Here is a 25,873-nt window from a genome sequence, read left to right on the forward strand (position 1 = left end):
GCTACTATTCTTTACTGCTAACTGTCTTCTTAAACCCCTCTCCCCAGTCTCCACCACACTCCTCTCCAACAACACGGGCGAGGAGCTCATGGACTTCTTTGCCTCACAGATTGAGGCCATCCGATCAGCTGCATCTGCCAGTTCCCTCCCTCCCATCCCCTAGCCCACTGAGCCAAATGTCCTCGAAGGTTCCCCCCTGCCCTAGCCCTGAACTCACATCTTTCTCTAGTTTCTCTCTGATCTCCCCTCTTGACCTCTTCATGCTAAACTTGTCCATGAGACCCACTTCCTGCTCCTTTGACTCTATTCCCACTAAACTGCTGAACTCCCAACTTCCTTTTTTGGCTTGCATGTTAGCTGACATTGTTAATGGTTCTCCTCGGGTACTGTCCCCCTCATATTCAAATCTACCGTCATCACCCCTCTCAAAAAAACGCTTGACTCCACTTTGCTAGCTAGCTATCACTCCACCTCCAACTTCCCTTTCCTGTCCAAAGTACTTGAATGTGTTGTCGCCTCCCAAATCCGTGACCATCTTTCCCTGAATTCAATGTTTGAATCTCTTCAATCTGGTCTTCACCCCTGCCACGTACTGAAACTGCTCTCATCAAAGGCACAAATGACATCCTTTGTGACTGTGACAAAGGTAAACTATCCCTTCTCGTCCTTTTGGACCTATCTGCAGCCTTTGACACAGTTGACCACTCCATCCTCCTCCAACGCCTCTCCACCAATGTCCAGCTGGGTGGGACTGCAATCGCCTGGTTTCATTCTTATCTATCTAATTGTAGCCAGAAAATCACCTGAAATGGCTTTGCTTCCCACTTCTGCATTGTTACCTCTGGTGTCCCCCAAGGATCTACTCTTGGCCCCCTCCTGAATCTCATCTATATGTTGCCCCTTGGCGACATCAACCGAAAATGCGTCATCAGTTTCCACATGTACGCTGACGACACCTAGCTCTATCTCACCACCACCTCTCTTGACACCTCTATAGTCTCTAAATTGTCAGACTACTTGTCTGACATCCAGTTCTGGATGAGTAGAAATTTTCTCCAATTAAATATTAGGAAGACTAAAGCCATTGTTTTTGTTCCCTACCACAAACTGCGTTCCCTAGCCACCGACTCCATCTCTCTCCCTAGCATCTGCCTGAGGCTGAACCAGGCTGTTCGCAACTTCGGTGTCAGATTTGACCCTGAAATGAGCTTTCGACCACATATCCGCGGCATGACTAAAACCGCCTGTTTCCACTTTTGTAATGTCGCCCGTCTCTGCTCCTGCCTCAGCTCATCTGCTACTGAAACCCTCATCCATTGCTTTGCTACCTCTAGACTTGCCTACTCCCAGCACACTCCTGGCTGGCCTCCCACATTCTACCCTATGTAAACTTGAGGTCATCCAAAACTTGACAGCCCATGTCCTAACTCACATCAAGTCCTGCTCACCCATCACCCCTGTGCTCGCTGATCTACATTGGCTCCCGGTTAAACAACGCCTCCAGTTCAAAATTCTCATCCTTGTTTACAAATCCCTCCATGGCCTCGCCCCTCCCTATCTCTCTAATCTCCTTCAGCCTCACAACCCCCCGAGATGTCTGCGCTCCTCAAATTCTGCCCTCTTGAGCATCCCTGATTATAATCACTCAACCATTGGTGGCTGTGCCTTCAGCTGCCTATGCCCCAAGTTCTGGAATTCCCTCCCGAACCCCCTCCGCCTCTCTACTTCTCTTTCCTCCTTTTATGACGCTCCTTAAAACCTGCCTCTTTTGAACTTTTGGTCATCTGCTGTAATTTCTTATGTGGCTCGGTATCATTTATTTGTTTTGTCTTAAAACACTTGTGAAGTGCCTTGGGATGTTTTGCTACATTAAAGGCACTATATAAATATAAGTTGTTGTTGCGAGTACATTGATAATTGAAACAGTGAAAGTGGGAAGAATGTGCACTTTAATTTTGAAATTTCAATTAATCCCAGGAGTGGGAACGGCATTGGCAGTTTTATTTAGTATATTTGTCATTCTTTCTCCCTAGCTGTAACCATTTCCCTTGAAAGGTGTTTAGTGACTAGAATTTTGGCCTTTTCATAATCAGTAGTGAAAAATCTAGCTCCAAAGGTACCTTCATGAGCGGAGAAACTAAAAATGTTGAAAAAGCTTGCAGAAAGTTGGTGCAGAGCCTCTCTCTCTTAGGCGGTCCCTTGTATCGAGGATGACTTGCTTCCACACCAAAAAGGGATGATTTCACAGATGTTTCAATGAATGACCTGACATTCCAGGTCCTGAACTACATAGTGAAGGGTGGAAGATGCCCGTGCGTGGATTTTTTTTTAACATGTAGTGGCCGTTGCACATCAGCCACCGCACAGGCTTGACAGAGCTAGGTCTTGTTCCAGTGGCAAGGATTAACCACTGGAGACCAGCTGTGCTGTACGGACCTAGTGCGCACACATATTGCAGTTTTCGATTCTTCTAGGTTCCGAACTCACGCCTCTCCTGGGCCCCGATCATGTCGCTCTACAATCTCTCGCCGCTCCTCTAATGTACTGACAACCAACTGGTTCTGGTACAAGTGGATTGCATGACTCACAATCAGTTTCATTGTAAGTGGAGTCTTTATCTTTATGTTAATCAGGGAATGGAGAAAACCACAAACAAGAATTTTGGTGGTGGAAATACTGACTGGGAAAAGAAAAACTTGGCAAAGTATGAAATCAGGTAAGAGCTTAAAGTGTGTGTGCACAGAGGTACACGGGTTGGATCATGTGCATTTAACTTGGGCACACGATGATGATCAATACTGTGGTGGTGGGAGGGTTGTCTATGCATGTTGGCTGGATCATCTTGGTTTAGTCCCTCTGGGATTTTTGAACCAAAATTAAGAATGGCAAGTTGCAGGTTTTTGTTAGTGGTTCCCACATTCTGAAGGTAAATGTGGCTTTCTCACCATCACTTGTGGCATAACATGCAGTAAATGTTTCACAGGATGTTCTAATTGTGCTCTGATTCTGCAAGCGAAAAAAATGAAACTGCAAATGCTGAAAATATTAATGCTTTTTGAAGTCATAGCAGGGTGATCCGATCTGAAAGTGAAAATGTTCTTTTTTTTAAATTTCTTCGTGGGAAGTGGGCGTTGCTGGCAAGTCCAGCATTTATTGCCGAGTCCTAATTGCCCTTAAGTGGTGGTGAGCCACCACTGCGGTCCGTGAGCTGAAGGTACTCCCACAGTGAGTATACTTCTTTGTATCGCTTTGGTACAACTGAATGGCCTGCTAGGCCATTTCAGAGGGCAGTTAAGAGTCAACCACATTGTGGGTCTAGTTACATATCAGCCAGATAGGGTAAGGGTGGCAGATTTCCTTCCCTAAAGGACATTAGTGAACCAGATCAGTTTTTACGATAATCCGGTAGTATCGGGGGCAAATTAACATAAGAACATAAGAATTAGGAACAGGAGTAGGCCATCTAGCCCCTCGAGCCTGCTCCGCCATTCAACAAGATCATGGCTGATCTGGCCGTGGACTCAGCTCCACTTGCCCGCCTGCTCCCCATATGGAGGCTTCCTTCATATGAACGCCTCCAACTCGAAAAAAAATCTATGGGCTCAATTTTCCCCAAGCTCGTTTTCTGGCGTATTGGCCCGCGTTGCGCCGCTTAATTACGTGAATAGATGAACCAGAAAAAAAATCTTCGTAGTTTCCCCGATGTTTGGCCTCTAATCTGCAGCCACGCGGTGTGGCCAGTCTCCTTGGGGGGTGGAGCCTGCAGTCTGCGCTGGAAAAAAGAACCGGGCCATCTGCGCATGCATGGAAGAAAAAAGTGACGTACTTGACGTCGCTGAAATGGCCGCGCATGCGCAGTAGAGCTCAAGAGTCTGGGAGACTTCCTTCAGCATCACATAGTGAGTAACCTTCGAGGTCTGTCAACAAGTAATGGTGGTTAGGTGACAGTGCAATAGATTTCAAGAAGCTGTAGATTATAACACGCAGTCTCTTTCCCCCCCCCCCCAACCCCCCCAGCTTCTAAGGTGCCTTCCTGCCGCTCTGATTCCCCCGATGCCAGCCAGTTCACTCTCTTCTCCCAGCCTCCCGATTTTCTTCCTAGCCCTGGCCGAAGGGCTTGCCAGTGAGTTCTCCTGCCCCTAGCCCTGGCCGAAGAACAGAAATGGCGCCTATTATTTACTTTCTTCTTCTCCCCGCAGTCCGGTCGATCCAGGCCCTTGGCGCAGCGCTGCAGAACACGTGGAGGATGGAGCCAGGTCCTGGTGCTGAAAACCATGCCGGGACCTCTGCACATGCGCGCTGGAGTGTGCAGTAGCTCCTCGCAGCCCGAATCTCTGCAGGCTGTGTGGGAGGGGCTCGAAACATGCCGTCCCTAGCCCTGGCCGATTGGGCTCCCCCCCGATGCCGCGTCATGTGAGCAGGCCCCCAATGGCCCTAGCAGCATTATTTCGGTGGCTGTGCCTATGTGTGGGCGCACGCTTTGATTTAAAGTATCTTGAATATTTTATGACAAGATTGGAATCTTTACAGCGTAACTTGCCGAAGGCATTATTGTCAACCAGCAAGTCAAAGGCAGGAGATGCTCGGCAACAGGGTTAATGTGCGTGTGGGGCACAGGAAGCATTCAGAGAATGGGGACGGCTTCATGCAGCATATGAAAGCGAAGGAACAGGCCAAGAGGGGGCGAGGCAGATGGGAACCTGGCTCGAGCTGAATTGCCAAGCTGGCTGAGGCCAGAAAAGCAAACTTTGAACAAACCAAGGCAAACAACCAATAGCTGCTGGCACCAATCCAACATCGGTTCGTGTTGTCGTCCCCCCCGTTAGGATGCAGTGTGTCGTCCCCCCCCCCCCCCGCGCAAAACCTGCCGAATTTATCCCCCCCTGTTCAGATGCTGCATTCTCCCTCCCCTATCCCAGGCTAAAGGGACTCCCGCATGGCCAGCCACTGCCGAGTTTAGTTGAAGGTAGGATTTACTTCAGTTCTTTATTTGTTAATTTAATTATTTGCTTCATTTCTTTATTTTTTATTGAATGCTTATCACTTTTTGTGTTTTGTTTGGTGCTTGGTGGTGCTTTAAATGTAGTTACTTGCACCGATTCCTTAACTCGAGGTAAAGTTTTTCTGTGCGGACAGCAGTAGCAATATACGGCGGCCTAAGTTAGTTAGGAGCAATTATTTGCTGGCCAAACTCGCTTAAGTGGCTGAGAACGCCCCTTTTTGGGGAAAAAAACTAAACTTAAAAAAAACCTAACCAACTTACTTACACTGGTGCAAATTAAATGGCCAGCATTGCATCTAAAAAGACATTCCAGAAAAATCAAGTTGCTCCAAAAAAAAACGGAGCAACTCCTGGGGAAATTTGGGCCCAATGAGAATAACTCCTAACATGCCGAAACACAAGCATAATAAATAAAACTCCTTTCATATTTAACATTAATTGTAATTCAATGTTTTAGAAAAAATGTATATTTTTAAAAACATTTTTAATGTGTTTTAATAGGCATTAAAAAATAAACTTGCCTTAATGGACAGGATTTTTAATAGAAAAATGTATTTAAATGTAATTTTTATATGTTTTGAAGGTGTTATGCTAGTAAAAGTAAGCTATGCTTTTACCAGGCATAAAAGTTTGAAGGAAATAGCCCAATCTCTGCCGCGCGGATGTCCTTCTCCCGGGAATAGAGGATCTGTCTAGAAAAATCTTGACATATCGGAAATGCCGGTTCTCAGCGCATGCGCATTGCGCCCCGAAAACCGGCTTTTGCGAGGCCCCGCTGGATCCATGCACACTTCGTACGCACCCCGCGATGCCACAATTTTCGACCAATCACTAGCTTTTTTAAAAAAATAACAATTTAAATTGCCCAGCTGCCGTGGTGGGACTTGAACTGATGTCTTTGCATCATTTGTCCAGGGCTCTGGAATACTAGTTCAGCAACATGACCACTATGCTACCGCACCTGATTATCTTTCACTTTCAGATGCTGATTGGCCTGCTAGTGTATTTCCTGAACGTTCTGTTTTTGTTGTTGATTCTGTTAGTTCCCTTCACTTTAGGTTACAGTGTTCATCCATTAAAAATACACAGCACCCAGCTTAGAAAGTTTCTTGTGCTGCCCTGGAGCACTGACTCGCTGTCTAATTAGTTACTGTGGCACACTAATCATTAACTCGTTGAATGTGTATATATTGATAAGATGAGGTGATCTTATAGAGGAATACAAGATGGTAAACATGGAAAAGATAGATCTGGAAAATTACTTCAAATGAAATTGAGAGTAGGACAAGGGGACACGGCTCAAACTAATAAAAGGGAAATTTAGGACTAATGTAAAGAAGTTCTTTACACAGTGATTACTATATGGGATGAATTTTACAGTTGAATAGTAGAGGCAAAAATCCTGGAATCTAAAAGAATTGCATGCCTCAGTGGGGGGGAATGTCGGACCTTATTGAATGGATGAATTAAAATGGGCCACAGGTCTTCCTCATTTGTAATTTATCTTGTGATTATCTTAGTCTAAATGTGTTAATATCTTATAATAGGAATGTTAATTATAATATGTTCTGAGTCCATTAACAATTTCAATTACTATATGTTGCTTGTAGTGAGACTCGTCTGCTGGAGATCATAGAGATGCTCTGTGAAAGCATGAATTTTGACTGTAATCAGATGGTGGAACAAAATGAAGAGCACATTGAAAAGTGGTGGTTCAAAAAGTGAGTGTTTGTTTAAATTTGTCATGTTGCCATTTGTATTATCCTTCTCTTCCTCTTACTGTAATTTTCCATAACTGCCTAAAAACCATATCATCTCAGGTCAGAGTGGTTAAGCAGTATGCTGAATCTCCTATGCCCTTTGCTGTGAAAGTAGGTAATTGGCCTGTGGATTTGTCTTCAGACATTTTCAAGTTGAGCCAAATAACTTGCTGCCACGCTATAACTGCTGCCAGCAGGTATGTGTCTTTGCAGACTGCCCTTTCCTGTGGGAAAGGGCACAGCAGCCTGGCATGAATGTCAGGAGAGTTTTCTTTCTCAAACACTAGAAGAGGCGATCTCTTTCTGCATTGTCCTGGATGGGATGACCTCTCCAATGTTGTGGGAGAGTTGAGCTGAGCAGTGTATGGGAGTCTCGCTCTACCTTCCGAATACTCACTTTCCAATTGGGAGCCTTTCCATAACTCATCCTGTAATCTGTTTGATTCTTTGCAGGCAGGAGGAGTACCCAGATCTATTCCAGTGGCTCTGTCTGGATACCATTAAAGTGTGCTGTCCTCCTGGGACCTTTGGACCTGACTGCTCATGTGAGTATAGTCAGACTGTAAATATCAAGAGGTGGAGACTCCAGATCCCAGTGCATGTGTGACAGAAATATTTGTTCATTTAGTCAAATGAAATTCTCTACAACAACACAAAAGCAAAATACTGCGAATAATGGAATCTGAAATCTCTTTTACCTTGTTCTTCTTCATTGCTTTATGTTTCCCTTCTTGTGTTTGATCAAGTATCAAAAATTCTATTCTGCTATGACCATCTCAAGTCGGCCCATCATCCATTTTGTTTCCAAATCTCTCCTGTCTTCCACCCCATCACAGACCTTCCCTTTTGTTCTTTCCTCTCCTCCCCCTTTGTGCTCCTTAAGCATTTGTTCATTTCGAACATTCGCCAATTCTGACAAAGGGTCATCGACCCGAAACGTTAACTCTGCTTCTCTCCACAGATGCTGCCTGACCCGCTGAGATTTCCAGCATTTTCTATTTTTATAAATTAAATTCTCAATTGGCCAAAGATTTGTTTCTCATTTTATGTTTTCTTGTATTTTACAAATGAGTTCAAAATGCTGAGAGTATGTCGAACTAAATTCTGGTTGAGAGTGTAGGTTTCAGGCACCTCTGCACCATCGAGAATGTTGAATTGCTTCTGAATTTTGTAGCAGGCTCACTGGTTATTTATAAGCATGATGGTGATTATCTGGCTGTTGGACATGTCCTCTGTGGCATTGAGCTTGGTTCTTTTGTTGGATATTCTTGTTGCCTGTCTAGATACAGGTGTATATGTGAAACATTGGTGTAATAAAAAAACATATTTACCTTGTCGGGTCAACTTCATTCTCAATGAAAACATCCTCCAGAGGCTTCAAGACCACCCAACTCGATCCATTCTGCCCCTTTTCTACTGCACATTATTTGCATACCCATTAACTTTTCCTGGAGTCTTATTTATGGAAGGGAGAATTAAGTGATGTTACCTTGTTCAAACTTGTTAGAGGCATGTCCTTTTATGATTTGTTTTATTGGTCACTTGGCTTATCTAAGTGATATGAGATGGATGCTTCTGTTCAAAAGTGAAGCTGACTCTGCAAGGTTGGTGATTTAATATTACCCAAAGATTGGATTATCAAGAGAGTATAAAATACGCTAAGTAGGCTGTTTACATCCTAAATTATCATAACCGAGAGCTTGTTTACCTGCAGAGTGTGGATGTTGAAAGGACTGTGTTCTCTGTTCTCAGAATGGCTGGTTGACTATTGCCCAAGGTTTTGTTAAACATTTACTTGCTGTAACCTTCATAATCAGAAACTTTGACTAGATAGGTAACCATTTAACCAACAAGATCTATTGGCAAATATACAACTTAATTTAATATTCTCCTTATCTTGCTTCCAAGCCACGTGGTGTGGGTGCGATACCGTACTGTACACACACGTCTGAATGTGATGATTTGTGTGAATTTTTAACCTTTTGACTGGTACATGATGATTTGTACCAGGCACATTGCCACCTGAAATAGGCTTGGCTTGTATTCATTCGTCTTTTTAAGCAGGAAAGGGCAAATATAGTATGATTCTCTAATCTCAGGCTAGGTATCTTTTACAGTTCAAACTCCATGTAGTCTATTCAGTAAAATATCTCCAGCTAAACATTATAAAGTAGTGTTAGCAAAGTACAGGTGCAGCGTCCGGAATCCGGACTCTGGATCGATTGGTGGCAGGGTCGTCTGGAATCCGGACCCTGCCAATCTCGAGGTGCTGCTGCTACTCGACCTCTGGCCTCGCCGCAATACCCCTCGCCGCCGCCCAACCTCGGGCCTCATCGCAACGCCCCTCGCCGCCGCCCAACATAGGGCCTCACCTCGCCGCCGCCCAACCTCGGGCCTCGCCTCGCCGGCCCGCCCGCCCCAGCACCTCCCTTTTTTTTTGAGGAAGTAATGAAGAGGGTCGATGAGGGTAGTGCGTACGAAGTAGTATATATGGACTTTAGCAAGGCTTTTGATGAGGTCTGACATGGTAGACTGGTCATGAAGGTTAAAGACCATGGGATACAGGGCAAAGTGGCAAGTTGGATCCAAAATTGGTTTGGAGGTAGGAAGCAAAGGGTAATGATTGATGGCTGTTTTGGGACTGGAAGGATGTTTCCAGTGGGGTTCCGCAGGGCTCAGTAATGGGTCCCTTGCTTTTGTGGTATATATCAACGATTTAGATTTGAGTATAGGGAGTATGATTAAGAACTTTGCAGACGACACTAAAATTGGCTGTGTGGTTGATAATGAAAAGGAAAGTCATGGGCTGCAGGAGGATATCAATCTACTGGTCAGGTGGGCAGAGCAGTGGCAAATGGAATTTAATTCAGAGAAGTGTGAGATGATGCACCTTGGGAGGGCTAATAAGGTAAGGGTATACACATTAGGCGGTAGGCCACTTAATAGTGCAGATGAACAAAGGGACCTTGGAGTGCTTGTCCACAGATCCCTGAAAGTAGCAGGCCAAGTGGTTAAGGCGGCATTCGGAATGCTTGTCTTTATTGGTCGAGGCATAGAATACAAGAGCAGGGAGGTTATGCTTAAATTGTCTACTACTTTGGTTAGGCCACAGCTGTAGTACTGTGTGCAGTTCTAGTCGCCGTATTATAGGAAGGACGTGTTCGCGCTAGAGAGGGTGCAGAGGAGATTTACTAGGATGCTGCCTGGAATGGAGAATCTTAATTATGAGGACAGGTTGGATAGGCTGCGTTTGTTCTCATTGGAACAGAGAAGGTTGAGAGGAGACTTCATTGAGGTGTACAAAATATTGAGGGGCCTGGATATAGTGGATAGTAAGGGCCTATCACCATTGGTGCAGAGGGCATATTTTTAAGGTGGTTGGTGGAGGGATTTGAGGAGGGGGGGGCTTCTTTATGCAGAGGGTTGTGGGGATCTGGAACACACTGCTTGGAATAGTGGTGGATGCAGAAACCCTCACCACTTTTAAGAGATGGTTGGATGGGCACTTGAAGTGCAGTAACCTGCAGGGTTACGGACCTAGAGCTGGTAATTGGGATTAGACTGGATGACCTTTTGTTGAACGGCGCAGATATAATGGTGAATACGGCCAGGGTGATCTCCTGGACTAGTTTCGATTGCCTAGATGGGTTGGAGAGGAATTTTCCCAAATTTTTTCTCTCTAAATTGGCCTGGGTTTTTAATCTGGTTTTTGCCTTTCCCAGGACATCACATGGTTCCGGTTGGGGTGGTGTGTAGAATGTTTCAATTTAAGGCGTTTCGCGGTTGTGTGAGGCGGGCTGGGTGCACTTTGCTTTTCTGTCATTATTTATAGGTTTATATGTAACCTTTATTTGGGGCTGCTGACCAAGGGGCGTGCGGCTCTTTGTCAGCCGGCGCGGCCACTATGGGCAGAAATGGCCTCCTTCTGCGCTGTAAATTTCTATGTTTCTATTTCTACTTCGGTGGCGGGGCCCGCCCGAACAGCTCCTCGGCGGCGGGGCCCCACCTGGCGACCCGAACAGCTCATGTACGAGCACCCCCCGCCCCCCCCTGCCCTTTCTGAAGTTCCAAAATCCAGAAATACCTGAACCTGGGCTCCGGTGTTTCCGGATTCGTGACGTCAGAAAGACGTTCCAAAATCCAGCAAAACGCAAAATCTGGAATGGCCTCTGTCCCGATGATTCCGGATTCTGGACACTGCACCTGTATAATTGTATCACACGTTTTCCAACCTCCCCCCTTTTGCTTTCATTTCCCCCACTCCCTCCATTTTACACATCAATCCCTGACTTGCCAGGGAGCAGGCTTTTCCTCGGCTGCCTCTTTGAAACATAGAAAATAGGTTCAGGAGTAGGCCATTCGGCCCTTCGAGTTTGCACCACCATTCAATAAGATCATGGCTGATCATTCCCTCAGTATCCCTTTCCTGCTTTTTCTCCATACCCCTTAATCCCCTTAGTCGTAAGGGCCATATCTAACTCCCTTTTGAATATATCCAATGAACTGGCATCAACAACTCTCTGCGGCAGGGAATTACACAAGTTAACAACTCTCTGAGTGAAGAAGTTCTCCTCATCTCAGTCCTAAATGGCTACCCCTTATCCTAAGACTGTGTCCCCTGGTTCTGGACTTCCCCAACATCGGGAACATTCTACCCGCATCTAACCTGTCCTGTCCCGTCAGAATCTTATATGTTTCTATGAGATCACCTCTCATCTTTCTAAACTCCAATGTATAAAGGCCCAGTTGATCCAGTCTCTCATATGTCAGTCCAGCCATCCTGGGAATCAGTCTGGTGAACCTTTGCTGCACTTCTTCAATAGCAAGAACGTCCTTCCTCAGATTAGGAGACCAAAACTGAACACAATATTCCAGGTGAGGCCTCACCAAGGCCCTGCACAACTGCAGTAAGACCTCCCTGCTCCTACACTCAAATCCCCTAGCTATGAAGGCCAACATACCATTTGCCTCTTCACTGCCTGCTGTACCTGCATGCCAACTTTCAATGACTGATGAACCATGACACTCGGGTCTCGTTGCACCTCCCCTTTTCTTGCGCTCCTGGGCCTCTATGCGTAGGCCTACATAAAGACCCACGTATCACAGGGGCACATGCGGTTCGCAAGTGTCCCTGGGTTCACGTGGGCCAGCCCAACCAATCAAAGAAGGGAATCCCCATTTATGCTTATGGGGATTCTATGTGTATGGAAAGTCCATAAGCATGAATGGGGATCTCACACACACTACATCTAGACATCAAATAAATTAAAAACCATTGCATAGTTAAAATTAAATTAAAATAATATTTAATTAAATATTTAAAATAAAATTAAATTTTTTGAAAAATAAATTTACATGTTTTAATGGGGCTAAAAATAAACTTGCCTTATTGCACAAGGTTAATGTATAAAAACCTTGTGTAAATGTATAAAAATAATGTATAAATGATTGATGACATTTTATTTTAATGTTTCTTAAAACTCTTAGGCTTGTAAAAGTAGGCCTTATGCCTGCTTTTACCAGGCGTAAGAATTTCACGGGCATTCGCTGGGCAGAAGTTGGGCAAACCCCATGGAGGCCCTTTTCCTGGGGATGCGTGAAATCTGTCAAGAGAATTCTTATCAGATCGCAAGTTCCAGGTTTTAAAGTGTACCTAAACTTGCGCGGCCCCTATGAGTGTGCGCGCACCTCGTACGTGCCGTAGGGGCTGCAAATTACGACTCATTCTACTTTAATACATGATTGCAGATGTCATGTGTAAGATTTTAAAGCTGAAGTCCTTTCAAGCTCCCAAGGGGTTAAAATGCCGACCGATGCCTGAGTAACTCAAACTTCAAGTAGTCTAATCATTCAATAGCCATTCGTTGACTTTGTTGTACCTGGGCTAGTGAAATGCACATGTCTGTCTTCTCCCTATCTCTGTAGCCTTCTCCACCCAATTTCCATCACCCCACCATTGACAGCCATCCCTTTAGCTGCCTAAGCTCTGGCATTCCTCCCTAAACCTCTCCCATCACTCTACACTTCCCTCCTCCTTTAAGACAGACCTTCCTCTTTTGAGTAAGCTTTTGGTCACCTGCCCTAAGTATCTCTTTGTGACGATGTCAAATTTTATCTGATAACACTCCTGTGAAGCATCTTGGGATGTTTTACTATGTTAAAGACGCTCTAATAATGCAAGTTGTTGTTTAGGACATTACAATTGTTTTAACTGGACAATGACATTCTAATCATATTATTAAGACGTTTTTATTCCACATTTACAGCATGTACAGGTGGATTAACAAAACCGTGCAGTGGATATGGCCAATGTGATGGCGACGGAACTCGTTCTGGGACTGGACTGTGTAACTGTGATGCAGGTTACGCAGGTTCCCTCTGTATGGAGTGCGCTGATGGATATTTTGAAGAGTCAAGGAATGATACCCATTTGGTATGTCAAGGTATGAGATACATATCTAAATGTCTTTTATTCTGTAAGCTTAATTATAAAAGGCACAAGGGAAATGAAAATTATCCTGCGTTGATCTTGTGCACGGACATAAGTGACAGCAACATAGATGGGCAGAATTCATGTTGTTCTTGGTATTTTGTTCCTCCTATTTTCTCCTTTGGCAGTGATTCAGTTTGGAGTTTGGTTTCATTGGAACCAGAAGTCATTGGATATCTCATCTGAGTGGTCATTTTACATGCATGATCTGCTATTTTGGGATCTGAGCTGGCTCCAGATCTCTTGAATTAAAAAACAATTGTCTAGTGGAAATTCTGATGCATATTTATAATAAGAACATAAGAAATAGGAGTAGGCCATATGGCTCCTCGAGCCTGCTCCGTCTTTTAATACGATCATGGCTGATCCAATCATGGACTTGGGTCCACTTCCCTGTCCGCTCCTCATAACCCCTTATTCCTTTATCGGTTAAGAAACTGTCACTGTCTTAAATTTATTCAATGACCCAGCTTCCACAGCGCCCTGAGGCAGTGAATTCCACAGATTTACAACCCTCTGAGAAAAAATTCCTCCTCATCTCAGTTTTGAATGGGCGGCCCCTTATTCTAAGATTATGCCCCCTAGTTCTAGTCTCTCCTATCAGTGGAAACATCCTCTCTGCATCCACCTTGTCAAGTCCCCTCATAATCTTACACGTTTCGATAAGATCACCTCTCATTCTTCTGAATTCCAATGAGTAGAGGTCCTTATCTTTATCTGTTGATTTCCAGGCCATTTCACATGGTAAGTCAGAGAATACAATCACTCTTTTGCCTTTGGTGTATTCAGTCACATCTTTAACCTAATCCACACAGCAGAACGGGCCAGGTTCAGGTCAGACGACCATTTTATACCCCTCCTGATCGATGCTCCATTTGTGCGATGTGTAGGACATTGGATGAGGGCAGAATCAGATACAATAAAATCTCTCACCAACACTCATTATCCAGGTGCATGTATTGAGAATGGGTATTTGGACCTAGTGATGCTCATGGAACCATATCTCAATGCGAATCCCTGCCTTCAGAGCGAAAATCCAAAGAAAAATAATTGGGCAGTGTCCGTGCAGTTCCTGAAATTGCCCCCAACTTAGCATGGATTTGACTTTTTCATAATGAGATGCCACAAGTGTCTGATATGGGGAAGTTTTACAATTCTCACAGATGCAGAAGGGACTGTTGTTATGAAGCTAAAGTGAATTCGTATCCTTGGGACCGAATAGAAGGATCTTCATGGTTTACAAACCTGGGAGTGCTTAATGCTGACATCGCATCAGAAGAAAAAAAATTAACTTTTATGAACTTGGAAATAAAGCAGTTACTCAGATGCAGAAAAGCAAATTGTTACTTGTCAATGATGCCAAGGGCAGAAAACATGGACCAAGATATTAAACCTGACACAAGTTTGAAAGTTGTCGGGGAAAATTTTTTTTTCTCCCTGCATGCATAGTGCCGCATCCACAGGCTTTTTGTGTTAAATCTTCAAATTGGTGCTCACGATTTCTAAGCATGGCTTTAATGAGGTCTGGTCACAGTCCGATTGATCTTGTGCTCTGTTGGCTGCTGTGTTTCAGAATGCTACAAATCCTGCAAGAAGTGCACCGGCCCTGAGGACTATAAATGTCAAGAGTGTAAAGTCGGCTGGTTCCTGCATGACGACAAGTGTATAGGTAAGTACTAACTGCTTACCTCTGGGGTCACTGTGACTTGTTGCAGACTGAATTACAATCTGTCTGTCTACTTTGCTATCCATTATACTCTGCTTTGGCCTTTGTTTACAGTATTTCTGTTAACATTCTGAAGGGTTTTGATGGGTGAATTGAGATGGACTATTTCCTCTGTTTGGGGAATCAGTAATGAGGAGTCATCAATTTAAAATTGTCAATTATCGAGTGAGGAAAGAATTTTGGAGAATTTGTCCTTTGCAGAAGACTTGTTAAAGAAGAAAGAATGAACTTGCATTTATATCGCGCATTTCATGACATCAGGATATCCCAAAGCACTTTACAGCCGCTGAAGTACTTTTAAAGTGTAGTCACTGTTGAAATCTAGAAAACACGGCAGCCAATTTGCTCACAGCAAGCTCCTACAAACAGCAATGTGATAATGACCAGATAGTCTGTTTTTGTTATGTTGATTGAGGGATAAATATGGGCCAGGACACCGGGGAGAACTCCCCTGGCACTTCTTCAAAATAGTGCCACGTGATCTTTTGCATCCACCTGAGAGAGCGGATGGGGCCTCGGTTTAACGTCTCAGCTGAAATACTGCACCTCCAATGGTGCAGTGCTCCCTCAGTATGGCACTGGAGTGTCGGCCTAGATATTCTGCTGAAATCTCTGGAGCGGGAGTACAGAATCATTTACCATTGGTAGTGGAGGCTATTGCATCTTTTAAATAGATAAAAATTTGAAGAGGAGATTCAGGGCTATGGGGAGAGCAAGAAGGTGGGATTAGTTTGGGATCGTTCTATTAAAGAGCCAGCAAAGACATGATGGACCAAATGGCCTCCTATGCTATAAACATCTAAGGTTCTATTTTAATTCCTGACTATTTACGGCTATAACATCTAATATAAATGTGATCAACCTTGCAGGATACGAATAACCACTCATTATTACTAGGGACAATTAGTGACCGAATTACAGAACAAAGCAGAGAGAATCGAGGTCTATTTCTACAAAAAGCAAAGCAGTTTTTATTGAGAGCGAGTTTAACTTGTTTGTAACTTTTATTAATAAAGCATTCGGGGATTGTTCTATCTCTTCAGCTGTTTTCTTAGAGTTTGTTTAAACAAAATCTAATACTCTGCTTTTCCTCTCATTCAGATATTGATGAGTGTGGCACAGAGTTGGCGAACTGCAAGGCTGGTCAGTACTGTGTGAACATGGATGGCTCCTATGAGTGCAGAGGTCAGTGTTACCGTCCTCTGTTACCGATGTCTGCTAAATCATCCTAGCAGTTACAATTTGTACATTTTAATGGCATTCTGCTATGCAGTGGAAAGACAGTTTAATTTCCCCCACTTGTTCCACTGATTCTTGATATAATGTTTACCTGAGCTCAGTCGAGTCTTCTCCAAAGTAAAATCAATGTGTTGTTCCCACTTCTAAGATTTCCTCTCTTTGGACATTTTCAGAATATTGAGAGTAAATTTCCTGCCCACCATCTTGGCCAAAGACTGATGAGCAACAGGAAGAGGGGAAGCCATTGTCTCAATTGTTTAGACATTACGGCCTGTCAGTATTGTGGGGTAATTTATGCCTTCCTATTACAAGGCATTCTTGATAATAGAAAATAATTGACTGAACTAAACTATTTGATCTTGCCTGCGAGCAAATGGCCCTGAACGCCAGCATTTAATTGAATTCCATCAGTTCAGCCACGATCTTATTGAATGGCAGAGAAGGCTTGAAGGGCTCTATGGCCTGCTCCTATTTCTTACAGTATTCATCAGTGCTTAGTGATCTTCATTGAGACTGAGAAGGTCAGAAAAAAGAGAAAGGAAATAACTGACTGGCACAATTATCAACTTGCTCAACATCAGTGTACCCCCTAAGTTTAAGTTTGAATGCACGGTCCCTTTAACAGAGTGCGTGGCCCATTCAACATTTTGCGCACGTGCGAAAGTTCACATTGTAAAAGCTGGTCCTGGGCTGTACGGGACCGGCAGACAGCAGCACAGCCACGCGACTTAGAGAGAACGTTACTTGACATTATTTGGATTCTTTGGTACGGTGCCCTCTCTCTTGCCTGCCCTGGTTTCTAGTCTTAATGGAGTCTGTATGTAAATGGCAGTGAACTTTTAAACTGTCTGAAGACTGAGGCATAACTTTGCTGGGCTCTATGGGGACTCTAGTGTGCTGTGTATTATACTGTAATATTTGACTCCTTTTTCAATGTTTCTCTCTTCTGATTCTAGCTTGTGACAAGGCCTGTTTGACCTGTATGGGAGCTGGACCCAGCAGATGTAAAAGGTGTAACAAAGGTTACCAGATGGAGGGTGCGAAGTGTCTGGGTAAGTGCAGTATTCGTACAGGGGCATGGAAAGATGTTTAGTCCATGGAGAGATTTCAGAAGATGATAGAGGCTTTAGTTATGAGAATCAATTGGAGAACCTGGGTTTCTTTTCACTAGAATAGAGAAGGTTAAGAGGAGATTTGATAGAAGTGTTCAAAATAATGACAGGTTTTGATAAAATTGGTTTCATTGGTCAGTAACTAGAGGTATAAATTTAAGATCATCACCAAAAGAATGGAAGGCTAGGTCAGGAGATTTTTTTAATGTAGAACTGTTTTTCAGAAACAGTGGTGGAAGCAGGATCCGTAATATATTTAAAAAGAGAATTGGATAAATATCTGGAAACTAGAAATTTAAATAATGTATGAGGAAAGTGCAGGGGATGAGGACTAAATGATTAACACTTTTGGAGAGCTGGCACAGGTGTGAGGGTCCAAATGGCCTTTTTCTGTTCTGTAAAATTCTTTGAAGGTAAAGTTTAGATACAGCAAAACATTAGCTTTACAGCTGGTGTATTCAAATTAAGACTTCGATTGTTGCAGATGTAAACGTCGGGGTACTAGAGGGACAGCCTGAGCTGCCAATTCTCTGGCCCATTGTTGGATTCTGCTGCGATCAGGGCAGAGCCAGACATTTTGGCAGTACGGGTGCAGAACCTGATGGTGTCAACGTTTACGTTCTCAAGGATTTTCTATGGATGCACCTAGTGTTGTGATTGCTGGATTGCAACTACAGTCCGTGTAAAGAAGGGCAAAGTGGCATCTTTTGTCAGCTGATCGTAGCACAGAATTTAACAATGGGCCAGAGAAATTGGTAGCCCAGACTGTCCCTATTTTGGAAACGGTCTGCGGTTCAGGCTGTCCAATGGTGGGTGGTCTCTATCCCAGTTGATGGAGGAACTAGACCGAGAACAATCCTTATTCCAGTAATTGGGGCCGTTTAATGGTGAGTAGATTGCAACCAGACTAAAGGAGGCTGTGCAGTGATGAACTGTTTGGGTTGGGAGCTGGAGAGGAAATGGGTGATCTGATCCAAGTGCTTCGGAAGCTAGAGAGGTAGTTCGGTCTCTTAATGTTCTGTTCTGTTACAGATATTGATGAGTGTGACAGTGAGAAGCCAGTCTGTAATGGTGCACATGAGGAGTGTAACAACACAGACGGCAGCTACGTGTGTGCATGTGTTGATGGGTTCTCTAAACAGGATGGTGTTTGTGTTGAGGACAAGTTGACCCGTAAGTTATACATCTCTTCTATCCCACATTTGCATCCCTCTATTCAAAGATGCAAAAACAATGCTTCCCTTTTAAAAGTTTCAGCAGAGCTAATATTTAATGCACAATGTGGCAGTCATTAGTTGGCATAGTGGAATGGAATAATTTTGTTTTTAAAGGAAGTGCTGGAAATGCACAGCAGGTTAATTCGCAGCTGAAAGGGAAAGATGTACCAACCTGGTAAAGCAGAGCTGGGGATGTTTTATTCTGCATCTGACCCTCTGCTTACCTTGGCATGCCTAATGTTGACACTGGGGACAAAACAGTGGGAAAATGTTCTATTCCCCAACATTGTCATCCTTACACTCGGTGAACATGAACTTAATCAAGTAACACTATGTATTCTCAGTGTCACCATTTAATGTCAGTCATGGAGTGCTTTGTAGAGGTGTGACCTCACAAGAGTTTCTTTTTTAAAAGAGAAACTTAAGTGAAAGCTGTGAATAGAAAATATGTTTTAAGTAACTAATGCTAGCTCTCTCCATTTCTTCAAACAACAGTCTCTGAGGAAGGTCTCTTTGATAATGTCACCGAAGACGAGATGGTGGTCCTACAGCAGATGTTCTTTGGTGTGATCATATGTGCACTGGCAACACTTGCCGCAAAGGGGGATATGGTCTTCACCTCCATCTTCATCGGGGCCATTGCAGCAACGGCAGGATACTGGCTGTCTGAGAAGTCAGACCGCCTCGTAGATGGATTTCTTAAAGGAAAATAACGCGGAATGTAATTTTGAGTGCAATCAATCGGATGGTTATCTGTGGTAATAGCTGACTATTTAAAACAAAACTGGCTTGTTACCCAGCGGACTGCTTTGGCAGAGCCAGTGGCTGGGATTGCCACGTGGAAGTATGGGTAAAATATCAATCTATAAATTATGAATTCAATACAAGTAAGCTGTGCATGTCTGAAAACACAACATTTATTTATGTTCAGATGGCGTGTGTGCAGTTGTTTATATCTGAACAACTCTCATGCTATACTTTTGGTGACTACTGAGTTTATATAAAATGTACAATGATGTAACTTTTTCTGAATAATGCACTGTTCTAATTTATTGTAAAAAAACTGCAGCATGGGCTTGATCCAAAAGCATATTTAAGATTCAGGGGAGAAGTATTATCTTCTGTCACCTCTCAACCAAATCGTGCTTCCGTTTATAAAACATCTTACTTTATTTTTGGAAAAATGGCCCAACTTCAGCCGAATGGACCGTGGCTTTGTCCAATAAACCTGCCAATGTCCAGTTTATGTACTCCAGCTTGGTAGCGGATTGGTCATTGATCTAGTCCCACTTTGTAGGTCATTTAGTTTCTGACCACTGTCTCGAGTCACCAGTTCTCGTTCAAACAAGTTTACTCCTAAAGTTATCTCAAATGGGGGAGAAATAGAAAATAGCCGAAGTGGGGTCGGGCACGAATGAACACATCAGGTTGAATTTGTTGCACAACATAGACTAGCAAAATAATGTGCTCCTCAATCTGTGCGGATGGGATGATTAGATGGTAATATGCATACTTGATGTACTGTTCTGTAAGTAAATGTTTCCTTGACCTATTGTGGCGTGCTATTCACAGCAGATGTGAAGTAATTTATAGTTAAGAAAATGAAGGTGAGAATGAGAATACACTCATTAGGCATGGGGCACCAGTTGAGCTTGGAGAGAATGGAGAGGCTGTGGCATTTTGTATAAGGAGTAACTTGTGGAGGGTTAAGGCCAGCTAGGAAAATGTTAAAGAAGTCCAGCCATGACTTGATCAAAGCATGAACGTGGCTTTCGTCGGGCGTGAAGGCAGGCAGTGCCACAGACCCAGAAGAAAATGTTCTTGGATTGCATGTGGGGGAGGAATCTTATTGCCAAGTCACAGAGTATGCGCCTCCTGCCCGAGGGGGTAGCTGGTGGAGTCCAGATCAGAGGCATTTAGGCACTGGCTAGAGCAGAGCAGGATGGCTTCAGTTTTGCCAACATTAAGTTGGCAAAAACTTTGACTCATCCTGATCTTGATCTTTGACAGGCCGTTGGAGAATGTAGCAACAGCCTTTGGATTGATTGAAGAGGCATCAATGTGAAAGCTGGTCTCCTGCTTTTGGATGATGTAGCTAAAAGATAGCATATAAAATGGTGAAGAGGAGGGAACCAGAATGGACCCTGGAGGTCACCTTTTCAGATAGAAGAGGTGAAACCATTGGAGCATCTGTGTTGGGCCAAGTGTTGGGGTAGGGCCAGGTGACAGCAATATCCCGAAGGTGAACAGCAGAAGAGACATTTGAGAAAGATTGATAGTTTGTACTGTGCCTGCCTTCTGGTGGAGAACGGAGGTCCCTCTGTCATCTTAAATTGGAAGACAGTAGGCATAAAACTCAAGTGGATCCAATGCTGAACAAGACATCCCTGATGCTTTTTGAGATGGGAAAGTGAGTACGCTTAAAGAATCTTCAGGAGAATTTGGTCAGAGGAGCAGCCTAGCCCCATCTCTGCCTCTGTTCAAACTGTAACACCTGTAATGGGGTGTTTTTGGGAGTCCTCCGTGCAGCCCCTCGAACACTCATCTGTGAAATAATATGACAGAACCACCACCATGAAACTGGGGATATACCCTTGCACATATCACTTTCTATCTCTGCAGATCTTACTGATATAGATTGTAAAAATAGTCCATAGTCTTTTGTTACCTGAACTTCATTTCTTTAATTGTGGGGAGTGGCTTATTTTTCCTTCTAATTTCTCCCCTGCAAACACTAACTTACTGCGGTAAGGTTCGTGGATCCCTAGTGCTGTAGAGATCCTGGAAAAGAAGTCTTGGATGCTTGTTCCATTGTGGAGGGCATCACAGCTGAACTCTGACTCATCTTCACCCCAAGTCAATGTCTACTTTCCAGCAGGGATAATTGGCTATTAAGAGTAAGAACCTTGGCTGGTTTATATTTGTCTTTTATTTCCCCAGCCCAGAGTTGCTAGGGCCAATTACAGTGACTCTACTGCTTATCCAACACCAAATTGGTTGAGCCTAGGACACTTCTCGTCTGTGCAACTCCGTACTACACCAAGCAATTGCAGGTGTACAGCATCATTTTACAGGGGTTGTCACTTGGACGGGTACAGATCCCCTAGCTTCATATCTGTGCGAATCATGATCCTACAGAATACAAGGGGCTACAAACTTTTGCTCAATGGAGTCATGTAGAGGGTTAAATTAGTGCAATCCTGACAATGAAGCTATTTTACTTTCAATCAGCCCATTGTTGATCTTTATCACTGTTTCCTGTTGATGCTCCTTTTTGCATAATGTCATTTGTATGTTTTATATTTGAGCTCAATTTGCAGAAAATAAGTTGATATAATTAGAAACAGAAAGTGCTGGATATACAAGCTGTGTCAGTCAGCATCTGTAAAGAGAAAAGACAGGCTATGATGTTTTGGATGTGTTCTGGTAAAGGGCACAGATCTTGTGTTTCGGGTATGTACCTTTCAACAGAGCACACGCAAAACGTGCTAACTTTTATCTTTACACATTCTGACAGACTTGGTACACATTTCCAGCATTCAGTTTTCCTGCATTTGAGGTTTTTTCTGATTTATCTATACTAATTTTGACGTGACTGTTGTGTTTGCATAATCTCTCTAGTTTCTTCCTCAGTACTGGAAGATCCCCGAGACATATCGCCAAGTAGAATTTTTGTTGTCATTTGCTGTTTCTATATTATTTATTGTCCTTTGACTTGTGGGGAATTATTTTCCATTTTACATGAGATGTGAATTGACAGCAGAGCTGAAACGAAGGGGCTGTTCGTAAGTTCTCTGTACAGCCTTACAAATCTGGATAGAATTGAGAAGGGTTTGGATTTGATATTTTATTTGGCATCCAGGCAGCCCCTCTTTTTAAAAGGGTGTTGGTGCTGCTGAATTCCTGTAGCTCCCCCTCATTAGTAAATTTGAGGGATATGCATAAAGATTATTTTTTAATCTATCACATAACTTTTAAATTCTTATAGCAAATGTGCTCCTCATTAAAGCCCAGTGTTACCACAGTTGTGACATTCTTCGCTTTTAACATGAGCTTTTCCAATTCTGTTTTTTGAGTCAAATCGATAATGCAAGGGACTTGGCTGAGAATGACTTTGATAGCAGTGAAGTTTTTCCCCTGTATATTCAGGAAAATAGACTTCAAATATAATCATATTAATAGTTTGGCAGTTTACCTCTAAGGGTAGTACCAGGGAGTTTTATCCTTTCTAACTGAAGGTGTGGTAGTGTGCCCCACATGTGCAAAGCATTGGCACCCAATTTCCACCAGTAGATGGCTGCTGCATGTTTATAGAGTGCAGCAGCCATCTACTGGTGGGTGGTGGAAGCATCTGCATGGAATCTCCCATTGTTCCACCATAATATGGGAGAATGCCCTGCCCCTATCTTTCAAAAGGTGGCGTGGGATGCCTTACTTACCCCTTAATCTGAATGTGTGCTCTTTAATTCTGAACCCCAAGATGTCCGACTCCATCATTGGATTCTTGCTAGGTAATTCTGAACCCCAAGATGTCCGACTCCTTCATTGGATCCTTGCTAGGTACTGCTTCACTATCATAGACATGTATTTAAAATATAATTTTTTTAAATACAAGGAAAATAGAGGTGTCTTAACATTGGTTACCCTATAGTGTAGCAATGTATAATTTCTGTTACTGACTCTGTATAAATGGGGTGGTTGAGTATCACAAACCTACACTGACTGTATTGCCTTTATATGCATAAAGTAGCTGCTGTGTATGTGATTATGCTGGACATTTCTCATACTTCCCTTGTATAACTCGGTAAGCTGATGGGTATCAGGCACTGACATTTCTCTGTACTGTCCTTTTTGTGTCTGTGTATAGGATATTTGATAAGTATCATAACAGAAGGTTCTCGTTCTATCTTTGTATAACTAGGTGTGCTGCACCTGAGTGAATGCAAAGCGGTCTTGCTGTATCATTCTTTAATTGATGCTGTAGTTTCAAACGTTTGTCCAGGTGTTTCACCAGGAGCCACTTAACTCTGATATTCAATCAAACCTTTCTTTGGCAGTGTCGTGGCTGAGTAAAAAAGACTGGGATAACTATTTGGTAATAATGGAGGCCTTAAGGTAAATGGCGGCTATGTTACTCAGTTATTCTGAATATACCTGTTTAGTAACGGGAAGACTCCAATTGAAATGATATATTGTAAACATGGGGGGGGTGGGGGTAGATCCTCCAAAACACTGGAGCTGCTAGCACTGAAATTCTATTAAAATAAACATTTTGTGGTAAATAAATCTTGAATTGTATCCTTGTTGTTATGATGATGCTTTAGACTGTTTGCAACCTTGGTGTCATATTTGACCCTGAAATGAGCTTTCGACCACTTATCCGCAGCATAACTAAGACCGTCTATTTCCACCTCCATAATATCGCCCGTCTCTGCCCTTGCCTTAGTTCATCCACTGCCGAAGCCCTCCTCCATGCCTTTGTTACCTCTAGACTTGACTATTCCAACGCATTCCTGGCTGACCTCTCACATTCTACTCTATGTAAACTAGAGGTGATCCAAAACTTGGCTGACTGTGTCCTAACTTGCACCAAGTCCCATTCACCCAACACCCCTGTGCTCGCTGACCTAAATTGGCTCAGTTAAGCAACGCCTCAATTTCAAAATTCTCATCCTGGTTTTCAAATCCCTCCATGGCCTCTCCCCTCCCTATCTCGACAATCTCCAGCCCCACAACCCCCCTGAGATATCTGTGTTCCTCTAATTCTGCCCTCTTGGACATCCCTGATTATAATCGCTCAACCACCGGTGGCCGTGCCTTCTGATGCCTTGACCCCAAGCTATGAAATTCCCTGCCTAAACATCTGCCTCTCTACCTCTTTCCTCCTTCAAGACTCTTCTTAAAACCTACCTCTTTGACCAAGCTTTTGGTCACCTGCCCTACTTTCTCCTTGTGTGGCTCGGTGTCAAATGTTTTGCCTCAATACACCTGTGAAGCGCCTTGGGACATTTCACTACATTAAAGGCACTATATAATTACAAGTTGTTGTTTTATTCTTTGTTACAAAATTCCTTTAACCTGCAGCTTACGTTAGCAATGCCTTCCAAGCCAGGGGTGAAGTAAGGCTGCATTACCCGTTTCTCCTGAGCAAGTGAAATGTCAGTGGAGCCGTGCTGACATCTTGGCAATGTCTTCACTGAAGTGATTTGAGACTGCAACACTATTCGGAGGGATAACTGGTTAAAGCAGGAGTCATTAACTGAGGATGGGGTTATAGTGGAGAACCTGTTTTTAATTGCACCTATGTCCCTTATTTCAGCATAGACCTTGCTAGAGATTGTACATTGATATTATTGGGTAGTAGTAGAATTGCCAGTAATGTCGTCAATCAAAGAGTTTAAATGGCAGTGCTAAGGGATCAGGAGAATTTGCTTCTGTGAAGCAAATGATTATTTTAATTTCCTAGATAAAGCTGCAGATGGTACATTAGACAAGGAAATTGTCCTTTTGCAATGGCAGCCTCTGTTCATCCCTCTTTTAAATAGGATAAATACTTTGGACTCACCATTGTGCACTGTTAAAAATGCAAAGCCTAAGTGTTCCAATTAGAATGTTTTGAGCACAATTAAAGATTGGAAGAGGTTTTCCTGTTAATTTCTTGCTGTTGTAAAACCTCAAAAATCATGTGCAATAAGGACAATTAAGTACTCAGCTTGTGGTTTGCAGCTGACCTCTGATTTACTGCTGACCATATGGCTGGCAGGAAATAAGGAAAAACTCTTCTGCACAGCTGTGTAATTTGAACACAAAAAATGGGGGCTGCGGATGTGATGATAGAGATGGTGGTTTTGCTGGAGTGATGAGGAAATTGGAAGTGGTGGTGGTTTTATTGTCAGTGAAAATTCAAAACTTTTGAATCGCATTTGCCCTAGCATATTTTCTTGTGCTATTTAAAGATTAAAATTTTGTAGCTGCCGTATCGCACTGTGAACTAAATTTTCATTAAAAGGGGTGGCGTGACATGGGTATGTTCCTCCAAACATTCAGGATTTTGCAGGGTTCCACTATTACCAGGATCCTGTGAATGTGTGGAATTTCTAATGTTCTAAATCCTCATGGTTTACTAATGGTTCTGGTTTTAACTGAACACCGACTCCCCAAACCTTGCTCATTAGGAATGACTTACTCCATTTTTATTTTAAAATGTAATCTGTTGTAATATATTACTCTTTTATCAAAAAAATAAACAGCTTGGTTGAAAGAACTTGCATTTATATAGTGCCATCCTCGGACATCGCAAAGTGCTTTGCAGGCAATTAATACTTTT

The 25,873-nt window shown here is 43.2% G+C and overlaps 1 protein-coding gene across 4 annotated transcripts in view; it reads left to right on the top strand.

Moving 5' to 3' along the window:
• LOC139277258 (protein disulfide isomerase CRELD1) overlaps positions 1–25,709 on the top strand; it is a 28,959-nt gene extending 3,250 nt beyond the window's left edge. For all 4 annotated transcript variants that reach the window (XM_070895481.1, XM_070895483.1, XM_070895482.1 and 1 more), the window contains 9 exons: positions 2,634–2,716; positions 6,613–6,723; positions 7,216–7,307; positions 13,029–13,205; positions 14,826–14,921; positions 16,080–16,163; positions 17,174–17,269; positions 18,362–18,502; positions 19,042–25,709. In XM_070895481.1, coding sequence (XP_070751582.1) covers positions 2,634–2,716; positions 6,613–6,723; positions 7,216–7,307; positions 13,029–13,205; positions 14,826–14,921; positions 16,080–16,163; positions 17,174–17,269; positions 18,362–18,502; positions 19,042–19,259 — 1,098 coding nt within the window. In that variant the 3' untranslated portion in view covers positions 19,260–25,709. The remainder of the gene's footprint in view (positions 1–2,633; positions 2,717–6,612; positions 6,724–7,215; positions 7,308–13,028; positions 13,206–14,825; positions 14,922–16,079; positions 16,164–17,173; positions 17,270–18,361; positions 18,503–19,041) is intronic.
• The last annotated feature ends 164 nt before the right edge of the window (positions 25,710–25,873 follow it).

Source organism: Pristiophorus japonicus, chromosome 12 (genome assembly GCF_044704955.1).
Source record: "Pristiophorus japonicus isolate sPriJap1 chromosome 12, sPriJap1.hap1, whole genome shotgun sequence".
Classification (NCBI taxonomy): Eukaryota; Metazoa; Chordata; class Chondrichthyes; family Pristiophoridae; genus Pristiophorus; species Pristiophorus japonicus.